General features: G+C 38.0%; 1 protein-coding gene across 5 annotated transcripts in view; it reads left to right on the forward strand.

The window, feature by feature from the left end:
- Nucleotides 1-7367, forward strand: part of mid1 (midline 1) — a 28215-nt gene extending 20848 nt beyond the window's left edge. For all 5 annotated transcript variants that reach the window (XM_034213284.1, XM_034213285.1, XM_034213281.1 and 2 more), the window contains 8 exons: nt 1798-1893; nt 2343-2450; nt 3719-3867; nt 3964-4091; nt 4660-4803; nt 5364-5525; nt 5613-5820; nt 6371-7367. In XM_034213284.1, the coding sequence (XP_034069175.1) occupies nt 1798-1893; nt 2343-2450; nt 3719-3867; nt 3964-4091; nt 4660-4803; nt 5364-5525; nt 5613-5820; nt 6371-6719 (1344 nt within the window). In that variant the 3' untranslated portion in view covers nt 6720-7367. The remainder of the gene's footprint in view (nt 1-1797; nt 1894-2342; nt 2451-3718; nt 3868-3963; nt 4092-4659; nt 4804-5363; nt 5526-5612; nt 5821-6370) is intronic.
- The last annotated feature ends 4892 nt before the right edge of the window (nt 7368-12259 follow it).

Consider the following 12259-nt stretch of genomic DNA (forward strand, 5'->3'; position numbering starts at 1 on the left):
GAACAAGCTTCATTGTATTATTTACACGTGAGAATACACAGTAAAGTCACCTAAGTTATGACATTTGTTTAGAATAAAACGTTGTAAAAATACCATTTCAGTATAGTATATGCAGCAGGAGTCTTGAGTAAGTGGAAACTAGATTAAAAGTGTATATTTGTACACTAGAAAACCATACTGTGATTTGTTTTGCTGGTTCAATAAGAGCTTAAACAGCCCTCCAACAAAGTGAAAACCACAGATGTGTAGCGGGCCCATGGTGTTCACAGGATGAAGGGACAAACTATGACAATGGATACCATTTCTAATGTTGACACAGGATAAAACTCCAAGTCCTGTCAGTGACCTGTCAGGACTGAGAGAGGAAGGAAGAGAGACTGGCCAAAGCAAAGGTGTGGGACCAGAAGCAGTCACATACAAAAGGAAGCTGCTGTTCTTTCCTCTCATCAGTAAATGACTCTAGGAAAGAGACCTCCATTAGAGTGAGCTGTTGAAACACACAAAGAGTATTAATGTTGCAGGAGAAGCTGTATTTTAGGCGCTTTCAGAAATACTGTGTCCCTCCACCTTTTCCATTTGCTCTCCCTCTCTCTGTTTGGCTATACATACTTGTTATATTCAGACATCAGAATTGCTGGAGGGGAGTTACAACCCTATACACCTGGCTATATTCAACAGCAATTTGATTCATATGTTATGTTTCATTTGTCCTTTTTAAAAGTTTCGAACTCGCCTCATCTGTGCCGTCAACTCTGCATCTGAAAAGGCTTTCATCACATTCTCTTTCATATAAATAAATTACATTTGTGAGAGCGGTAAAATAAAACCTTTGCTATTTTAGCACACAGTGACGCACCCACCTTATAAAACTACAATGTGAGAAGTCACTGTTGAAACTTTACAGGCCTCTTTCAGTTTGGTCTATTCTTTTGACTATTCTGAGAAATGTCATTTTTGATCCAGGGAAATCCGGCGCAGTGCTTACAATTATATTTTAGGAATCTGTGTTTTATAATGTTTAAGCTTTCAACCTATGGAGATGAATTGGATATTGAATCTATCTGTGATTGTACACCATTTACAATGTGAACATCTCAGGCAAAAATGCATTCATATCTTAAACTTTTATTAATAGATTAAAACCAAAAATAGTCTGGTTTTATCTAATTTACAGATAGCACTACAGTGTCAGAATTGTTTTTTTGTTATAGTTTGATCTTGATTAGTTTTAATGTGTGTGTTAAAATACCTGTCAATATCATTTTACAAACCTCTGTTTTTGGTGGGATTATACTTTTGTTTTCGTTGAACTCATGGATAGCACCCTTATACAGTATGTATTCATGTTTTAATTTAGAAAAAATGTAACTTAACATCAGAAGATGTCTAGCACAACCACAATACACAGTCATTGTGCTCCCCAATTACAGTTAGAGATTAAACTTGAAACGTAAGCCTTTGATCTGAGTCAGTGATTAACACAGCCAGGGTTTAGTTGTCCAAATTACTGGCAGATGCTCTGCTAAGCTCTGTGGCCTCAGCAGGCAGTACGATGGGGTCTCTGGCACGGGGAGGACGGGGGGGGGGGGGGGGAGGCGCTACACCGAGCCCAATGTGGCTGTTCATATCCAGTGGCCGCCTTGAGTATCCTTTCCTGTGCCCATTACACTCCAGCCAGATAGGAACCTTATGTTCCCACTCACCTAACTCTCCTCCTAGATTTATTCAGCAGTTTTCTATTTGTCGAGGGGGCAGGGTGTAATGAAATACTAATTTTGTTTTAATTTTGTTTTGCAGCATGCTTTGGATTCCAACCTTAACAGTCTCATCAAAAGGACCACTGAGTTGGAAAGTATAATGGGCAAACTCATCCAAACCTGCCAGCATGTAGAGGTGAGCTTTGTTTATCTGTTCTCTTTCAGATGCAACTCCTTGCTTCTGCGGCATATCGTTAGCAACAAAATAAATGAATACAAAAACGTGTTCACACAGTGATGAATTACTGTTTCTCAGAGAGGCTTTTACTCATGTCAACAAGACTAAGTGCTCATGTGTCTATACAGTACAGTAGGTCAATACATTTTGTTATCTGCATGCAGTTTTAAATCAAATCTTTTCAATGTAAGTGTCGGCCCCCTTTGGATGCTAGGAGTTTTATATATGAACATCAAGTAGATATTATGAGAGTCTTTGAAAAGCATATCAAATCAAGCTATCTAAAATTGTGAACATGTGCATTGCAATAGCTGTTATCATGCATCTAATCAAATGGAGTTGCGCCAAAAAACATTGTGTCAAAGCACAAACATATCAACATATCTCTTATCTGTGCTTCTGTCCAGGTAAATGCGTCGCGACAAGAAAACAAGCTGCTGGAGGAGTGTGATGTTCTGATAAATATCGTACAGCAGCGAAGACAAATCATAGCTACCAAGATAAAGGAGGGGAAGGTACTGTTATTCACCTTTTGTGTTTTGATAACCTTTGTTTGTTTATCACCTTGTGCATGATGATAACCTTGCCTCCCCACACATCTGACAAGCTAGCATACAGCTAAACAACAGCTGATCATGTTGTCCTATAGGAATACTGCAGTATCAAATCACTGCTGTCAGGTAAAACTAACTCAAAATGATACTATTTGAGGTGTCGCTTTGAAATAATCAGTAACACATATCTCCCTAGGAATAAAAGGTTAAGTCCAAATAAAATACAATTCTGCAACTTCCGTTAAGTACATGAAAGGTTTTGCTGTTATAGCCTTACTTGGTCTGATATAAACAATAGTTTATGGTGGCTAATATTCACACACATTTATGTACACATTGTAACTGACATTTCCTTTCCATAATTTCATTAATGTTATAACTCTACTTGTGCTACTGTAAACTATATTTTGGCAGATACTTTCAATTTACAGAGCTAAGAAGCAATAGATATTCCTCAAAATGTATCCTTCAAAATCTTTGAATTAAATGTGCTGCTGTTTCTGCTTCTTGTAATTTTCCTTAAATGTTATGCCCTATGTAACTTAGGTGGAATGAAAAAACAATGCATTGAAAATCAATCTTTCTGACATCTTTTAATATTAGTTATTTCGGACTGTTGCAAAATGTCCTCAGATCTGTTAAGATAAATTCTTCTATGTGGTTTTGTGTGGTCTTTTGAAGCTAACTGCACTGAATTACCACCCTGTTAACTGCTGTTTTTCATCTCAAGTATCAGCCCTTCGCTTTGGAGTACTGCTGGCACACTGTCCATATATTTACTGTGCCTGTGCCGTGCCTCTTGAATCGTTTCCCTTCCTTTCCCATGTCAGATGCCATTAAAGAGGCAGTGGCATGCTGTGCCATGCTCAGTGTCAGAGTAAGGTCAGCCCTGCTTCCTGTGATGGCCCTCTGGAGAAGGTGGAGGAGGACCCTTTCCTTCCTCACCCCATGCCTTGTGTCAGCTTCTGAGTGTCTATGACAGTGTTATGAGGGATGTTTCATAAACACACCTTGTATGCCAGTGCAGCTTCAATAACAGGTTGAAGCTCACAGTATTGTGGATTTTACACATCTGTAAAATCGAATTGTTCACGGTGTGAATCATATTTTCCACAGGAGAATTCCCTCATTACAGAGGTAAAATCAAATCTAGCATCTGGAAGGTTTGAGCCCTGTGCATTAAGTAGTACATTTGTTGCTTATTAACAAAGTTGTTCATCTTTTAACAGGCTGTGCGTATGAGGAAACTAGCCCAGCAGATAGCCAGCTGCAAGCAGTGCATCGAGAGGTCGTCCTCCCTCATCTCTCTGGCCGACCAGACCCTCAAGGAGACGGACCACGCTCGCTTCCTCTTAACGGCTAAAAGCACCTGTGAGAGGTAAGGGAACAAAGACAGCCAGCCCGTTCAACAGCCATTACTGTACGTGTGGTGTACAAATCTGTCACCATCTAATAATATACTTCTCTATTAAAGAGTTTCCATGGCAACGGCCTCCTCTCAAATCCTGTTACCAGAAATGAACCTGAATGACACCTTTGACAGTTTTGCCCTGGACTTCACGAGGGAGAAGAAAATGCTCGAAAGCTTAGATTACCTCACAGGTGAGTGTGCAGGTTAAGCACACAATAGGATATTTTTTTTGGCACAAAGCCTATTTGTTAATGAATTGCTCACTCATGTTTTACTGCCAGATGAGGTTTCTGTTTCTTGAAACTCAATGATTTGTTGTGTTCCTTTTATCTGAACGGTGCATTAAAAAAGTATCTTCATTCATTTATAAATGTACACTTTGGCATGGATAAAATAAGGGACTTTATATTTAAATTAAATGTGTAACAAAAACTGAAAAGCGTACACATTTTAGGTTACACTAAGCTTATTTTCGGCTGAATAAAACGTGTTTGATTGTTTATGCTAAGAGCCCGTTGTGCAGCCAGAATTTAACTCTGCATGAGGGCCGTGGCTGTAATAGCTGGGGGAACTGCAACCTAGTTTAATTACACTTTTCAGAATAAAAAGACACAAATGGATTGGTGCTATTTACCACCACTGGTCTCTGCTAAATGTTGTGAGTGAGTTTTTATTGTTTTGTCGTGTGCAGCATAGAATCCAATCAGCTATTTTTACTGCTTCATAAAAAAACATTTGTCTTTTGTTTTCTGATTGCAGCACCAAATCCACCAGTAATCCGTGAGGAATTATGTACAGCCTCATACGACACGATCACAGTTCACTGGACAACAGATGATGAATTCTCTGTTGTATCATATGAACTCCAGTATGCCATCTTCACCAGCCAATCAAATGTTGTCAGTAAGTCTATATGCAGCTCTCTTCTGGGAGTGCTCTGTACCTACTGTTTGTGGTGGAAACATGACAATGATGGAGGGATTTGAAAGGGATTTCACTCAAGGACTTTAAATTGTCTGGGGCCTATGTTACAATATCCAACCATAATAGTACATTATAGCAGAGGGAAGGGAGAGCTCTGTCCAGGTGATTATGGGTAATGACGTTTACAAAAATACACTGACATTTTTGCAGTGTGGAAGGGATGTGGGGAAAAATAACTGCTGGGTTTACATCCAGATAAACATCATAAGCTCAAGCTTATCTGGGGGTTGAAATGAGCAGCACACTGATTGAACAAGGTCACAACATGTTCGATAAAGCAATTTATTCTCGTCTGCCTCAGTACTCCAGCACACTTGAATGAGTGGTAATCTGACTTTATTGGATAGTCAAAAATAAGACGTATAGATTTAAAGACTGCTCACAACTACACTGTTGTGTCCCATTGAATGAGGGAGGCTCTGAGTTTTCATTATAAATAGTTTTACTTGTCAGTGATTTTCTGCCTGTCTGCGCTCCAGGTTTGTGTAACTCTGCTGACAGCTGGATGATTGTACCAAACATCAAGCAGAATCACTACACTGTGCACGGGCTCCAGTGTGGCATCAAGTACATTTTTGTACTGAAGGCCATAAACCAGGCTGGAACCCGCAGCAGTGAACCGGGGAAACTCAAGACAAACAGTATGCGAAGAATTCCTTCCATAATTCATTTTCCATGAGAATTGTTAGGCATGTTACAAACTAGCATTTTTTCACTTTTGTATTAAGGTCAGCCATTCAAGTTGGATGCAAAGTCAGCTCACAAGAAGTTGAGGGTGTCCCATGACAACCTGACGGTGGAGAGGGACGAGACGTCTTCCAAGAAGAGCCACAGCCAGGACAAATTCTCCACCCACAGCAGCTACGGTGTCACAGGAAACGTCTTCATTGACAGCGGCCGCCATTACTGGGAAGCTCTGATAGGAGGAAGCACATGGTAAAGACATTTGCACATTTTCGACAATGCTAGTGGAGTACATTTTCTCTATTTAATTTGTACAGTCATAAGTGGTCTCAAGAGGAAGAATCCTTTTTACTTTGATTACATGGGATTTTTGCTCTAGCGCGACCACATTTCACTCAGGAATGTGAAATATGTGATGTTTTTTTTATGAAACTTAAGAGGGCCAAATAGTGAATTTTAATTAATACTAAATCTACAGTATCTATGTAGAAAGGTTGTGATGACATAGCTTCACCCTCATGTTTGTTTGTGCTAATAGGCAGATGCTATTATGCTAACACGCTAAACTAAAATGGTGAACATGGCACACCTGCTCAACATCAGAATGCACACATTGCCATTGTGAGCATTTTACAGGCTGACAATACCATTTATCTGAAAGCTCTGCAATGAATAAGTAAACCTCCCAAAGCCTATAGCATGATGCTAGTCTTGTTTATTTATTTATCGATAATGTTTAGCTTTGCAACTATATGTACATGTTTGCATGAAGTTTCACAGTGTTTTTCCATTGGGCATACAGGTTTGCAGTGGGCATTGCATATAAGTCAGCACCAAAACACGAATGGGTTGGCAAAAACTCCGCCTCTTGGGTGCTGTCTCGATGCAACAACTCGTGGGTGGTGCGTCACAACTGTAAGGAGATGCCCATCGAGCCCTCACCCCACATGCGTCGTATCGGAGTGCTGTTGGACTATGACTCTGGATCTCTGTCCTTCTACGACGCTGTCGGCTCTCAGCACTTGTATACATTTGATGTCTCCTTTGCTCAGCCGGTGTGCCCCGTGTTCAACGTGTGGAACAGGTGTTTGACGATCCTCACCGGCCTGCCCATCCCAGATCACTTAGAGGGGAAAGATTATAACCATTGATGAGACTTCTCCTGCTGGATTTTTCTTGTGTACCCAAAAATAGACCATACTGCTTGCACCTAATTGACTGTGATGCCCACGTACTGTTGATAAAATAAAAACAGTAACCAAACTTGATGCAATTAATAGCTCAGATATACATTCCTAATCAAGCCTATGTTGAAATTAACCTGAATTATTGAAGAGATTATTTACAAGCATTGTAGATGTATTTCTTTGCTTTGCACATGTACTGTTTGTACATTACACTGCTGGATGGTTTTAGGGGTTTGCTTACAGTTTGAAATTCATATTCAAATAGATTCCACGTTTGTTTTACCATGTTAAGGGATCTTGGACTATTTTGTTTCCGGAAGGTTGTTTTGTTTGCTATTTTAAATGTCATGTATTGAAAGATTTTATTAATCATAGCACTTTGAGCAGTTGTCACTATAAAATGAATTTCTAAGCCACTAATAATGCAAGTCATAATGTGAATGTTAAAAACACTTAGATCAGATAACAAAAACAGTCATTAATAACATTAATCAGTCAATTCAGCAATTTTCAAATATTTATTATCTGCTCAGCATTATGGTATAACTCATCACAATTGTTCCCGTTTTATGTTTTTCTGTGACAAGATATAATAAAAGTGACTTAATTTCATTCCGCGTGTGATTTGTAGTCCTTTTCGTATAGCATGCTCCAAATCTGTCTCAGTAAGATGATAATTGAATACGTTGTACAACCGTTGTTAACACTAATTTTTTGTATCTCTCAGTATGGCTTTAACAATCTCTCACAACACCACAGTGAAAAGAAAACAACAGCACTATAGAGAACGCTGTCAGTCTTGCTTTACAGGACTCCCACCGAACCACACTGAGCCAAAATACGCCTTTTGACAAGATTTGCTTTGACATCTCTTTTTGTTCAGGAGTAACGTGGCTTGTATTCTGTAGTATCCCCTTTCAACTAAAGTAGACAAGAGCAAAAAGAAAAAAATGAACTCTTGGTGACCTCCCCATGAGACAGCCTGCAGACAGATCTGTAATATGTGAACAGTCCCTCCTCCATGTCATGCCACCAGGTTTTTGTTGGATTCTGAGTTTACCTACTGTAAAAAATAGATACTGTAATTCTTTTTTCTCAACTCTGCATAGTTTTGATAATAATTGGTCTGAAACAAGAAACAATTATTTAAAGACCAAAGACATAATTTGTCATACAATGTTGATGTGAATAAGTTGATACAGAATCATTTGGTTGTTAAAAATGCCTTAAGACCACAGCATCAAAGTGCAAAACAAAATGGCTGTTTTATTTTTTATTATTAACATGTTTTAGATTTCAAATTCAAAATCAGCATAGATTGTAATGTGTTTGCAAACATTTCATGACTTTATATTGAAATAACAAAAAATGCTAACATGTTTCCAGTGTCTGCTTTTCATTATGACATAGAAAAACAGCCTTGTGGTAAAGAACACATCTACACAAAGAGACCTGTCTTCTTTGTTTTACCTTCTACATGCCTAAGCAAAGAGTTGGCTACCAGGCATTTATTAAACTAAGGCTCTGCATGTCGGAGGTAAGAAAAAGTGTCCTTGCTTGTGTGATTGCAACACTTAGGATAAGTCTGATCAAGTGCTTTAAATTAAATTAGTACTTTAAGAAAAGAAAACAATTTGCAGATGTAATGAGAAGAACTGATTTTAAGTATTAAAAATGAGCCACAGGGCTCCACCTGCTGGATTTGTAATTTCTTTGATAAATTATTGGGCTAGAGGCCATATCTCTCCCACCCAGAAATTCCATCTATCACATTGGTCTATTTGTCTTGTGGTGTTAGCTTTGTAATCATGATATAGTGGGCTTCAGATAAGATACATACATACAATAGATACAGTGCAGTACAGTAGAGGAACTAGATTGTGGTCCTCGGTGCAAAACATCAAGATTGAATGCTGCAACATAAATCCTGTTAAACCCTGAGCCTGTTTTTCAGGTCTCAGGCTCGAAAATTACATTCCCAGAACAAATGACCATATCTTCCCTTCTAAAAGGGTTACATTAATAATCTTTTTTGTCAAAGTAATGATAAACCTGTGAGTTGGATGTAGAAAAGTCAGAATAAATATAGATGTTTTTTATTTTAAAGAAAATTCAGATTGAACATAGTAAAAAACTGTAAATTATAGTGTCCGTCCAAAAAATATTTTGTACTTATAGTGAAAATAAACTAATCTTGGATGATGGGTTAGTAGACTAAAAGCTTTAGGAATCCAAAGTACAACATATAATAAGTACCCTGTATCAAGATTGATGCAAAACAAGTTAAATTTGACCTTTTTAGACAGATTTAGCCTCTTCTGGGGCCATTTGGGTGGATTTTCCATATCTCTGGCCCCCCCTTGCTGGATTTTGACATGTGACATATCTTTCTGACCGTCAGAGCCAATGGAATCGAGGGGAACTCACACATATAGTCCATGGGCCCATACCTGGATTTCCACTTATCGGTACCACCCAAGGTGGCAAGTTTTCGTGAAGTGTTTTCAAGTGGCATATATCTATAGATTATATTTTGGTATGATAGACATTCCAGAGTGGTAGCTTAGTCATAGAAATCAGCTATTGAATACAATGACCCGAAGCGCCAAATTCGAAAGCGTAAAATGTGGCTTGAATGTACATATAACTCAAATACCAACATGAAGTCAACAATTTAATGGCTAATGCATTGTTCTTATGGTGTTGTTTAGTTAGACAGGTCATTCTAAAGTAACTTGGACAATATTTTAGCCAAATCAAATTATTATTACTTGAAAAAAAAAAACATAAAACATGGAACTGCATAACATAGTTACATGTACATGTCTGTAGTGTCTAGCTTTGACCAGCCAACTAGACAAAGTCAACTATACTACCAGTTTTCCTCGTTGCAGCTGTCCTGATTGTATCATCTGCACGGAGCTCAGCACACTGGGTCAAAGGCTCTCTTGTCTTTAGGCCTTTCAAGTACTTGTTGGTTTTCTCACAGAAGATGCATTCTTCCTTATATACCCTTGATTGGTGTGGCGTTTGTCTGGCTGACTTTCTTGAACCTTCTGATGTAGGGTTATTGTCTTTCTTGGTGATAATAGCATCAAGGTCCTTTTTCATAGTAAAGATGCTTCTGCACTTCCTATGGTAGGTGGCAGGTGGTATGACATCATCTGGCAAGTCCTTTGCGATGTCTAAGATCGGTGCATGCTGTCTGATTTCTGCTGCTCTCAGCAGGGTTTTCCAGGAACCAATGTATTTTGGTGATACCAGGGTTGAGTCTTCATCTTGAGATGTGCAATGGATGAGGCACTCCAGGCGTGGCCGCTTTGGTGCCGTGCCGCTGGTTCCTGCCTCTGGGACTGAGTCCATTTTCAGTTAGTTGCTAGTGACAGTAGCAGTGTATGGAACCTGCAAATACACCAAAGCGACGTGGGGAGGTTATGATTATTCATGTATTATCTTATATATATAGAGTCTTTACACTTAAGTAATGCAATCAAATATACATTCTGTGTAGTACGTCTCTGTTGATAATAGTTTCATTACATGATTCATTTCTCATGTGATCACTCCGGAGCACGAGTCTGCATTCTTGCTCTATAAGAAGGCAGAAAGTTTCATTACTTTGAAATATTAACTTAATCTTAACTATACATCTTAACAAAAAATGTATGTCTACATACCGGTACATCAGACGCAGTGTCCGATAACATGTAAAATGGCAATAACATGCGGTTCCAATAACATTATCTGAAAAGCAACAAAATGAGCTTCTTCCCCAAAAATCAGAAAATATATTCCAAATAGAACATACAAAGCTTATATAATATTCATTCAGGCAAGTTTCATTACCATTTTCCACATAGCAGGGACAAACACAGAACATACCGCCAAACTTTGTAAGTGACAAAATGCGTTATTTGATCAATAATGGGGTAGTATGTAACTCTGCTAAGCTACTCAGTTGGAAAGTCTATCATGGCTTAATGTACTTATATGGACCCTATGAACAAAATGGTACCACAAATGTTTTACCACCTCGGGTGGTAGCAATATTTGGTCTGGCCCATGGACTAATAGTCCCTATTTGGTAATGTGTGTGTGTTAGACTGCCGCATATCCAAGACCGGAAGCAGCAGCCACTCTGGTGGCTACCATTAGCAGCTAACTTTTGCTCTGAGATTTTTACATAAAAATGGAATTATGGATTATAAATGAAATAATTTGTTTATACAGAGACGTTAAAAACCTATGGATTAACTGATTCAGCCGCGTTTTTTCTCGTTTTAATGCCATTGAACACGTCTTTTGATCAGATTGACAGCTACGGTGAGACGATCTCCCTAGAAGCTCCGTAAAGGTACGTGTTGTGATGTCTGTGTTTGCTTCTCCTGTCGCGAGTTCGGATCACTCAGTGATGATACTATATACTAAATAATCTGTGGAACCTCAGCTTTAATTGGATATCTTGTAAGTGCAGCTACGATAAGTAATAAGGGTACTTTTATCTTGAGTTCTGAGACTTGTGAGACCGCCGGCGGGGACCTTGGGGTTTAACATCCAGTGATATATGAGGCATATTATACACTCAAGGGAACTGAAGATACAATTGCTTCTTGGTCAGGAATAAGACTAATGTGAAGTGAATCACTTATTAAGACACTTATATGGAGTTTTAATAAATAATTATTAAATAATATTACAACACACATTTTACATCGTTTATCTATCTTTTATTAATGTATTAAAATATAACCCTGCTAAATTATTTCATTTATGGACGGTTTATTATAAAGTGACTTATTTGATTTGAATGTTGTAATACAACACACGTTTAACAGTTAACATACTTACAGAACAAATGAAAACAATAGACACAACAAAACACATGTAAATATCAAGACAAAATGAAATAAAATAAAACAAACACATATGTATAGGCTATGTATGTTATATGCATATACACGTGAAGAAAGGCACAGTACTTTTTCAAGTTTTTTGAGAGGATTTAACAGTATTACTACATTTAGCATAGATGTTTGAGTTAGTCATGATAAAAGTTGCAGTAAATACATTTTATAGTATAAAAATAATATGAATAGATAAATCAATTATTTTTGGAACATTTCTCCAGAAAAAAACAACAGTAGGCCTACAAGGGGTAGGCTACACATTTGGAAAATGACAAAATATTCTGCATTTATGAGAAATAATTTGTTTGTTAAAATATGTTACATATTGAAAGTGGAAAATGTATATTACTATATTAGTAGATTTTTTTATTCCGTCCTCTAATAACATCATACCTAATATTCAAAGTGAGTTCCAAACGGGTTAAATCTATTAAAGGGGGTTGTCTTTTTACGAATACAATATTCAGCTAAAGAATTGTTCAAAAATAATCATACAAGCTCGATCTATAGTTTTGAGATGATATTAAATTCCCAGTCGCTACATGACATCGGGCACCTTACCAAGCCCCGCCCCCTCCCGGAACAGGAAGTACCTGA

The sequence above is a fragment of the Gymnodraco acuticeps genome, unplaced genomic scaffold (assembly GCF_902827175.1).
Source record: "Gymnodraco acuticeps unplaced genomic scaffold, fGymAcu1.1, whole genome shotgun sequence".
Classification (NCBI taxonomy): Eukaryota; Metazoa; Chordata; class Actinopteri; order Perciformes; family Bathydraconidae; genus Gymnodraco; species Gymnodraco acuticeps.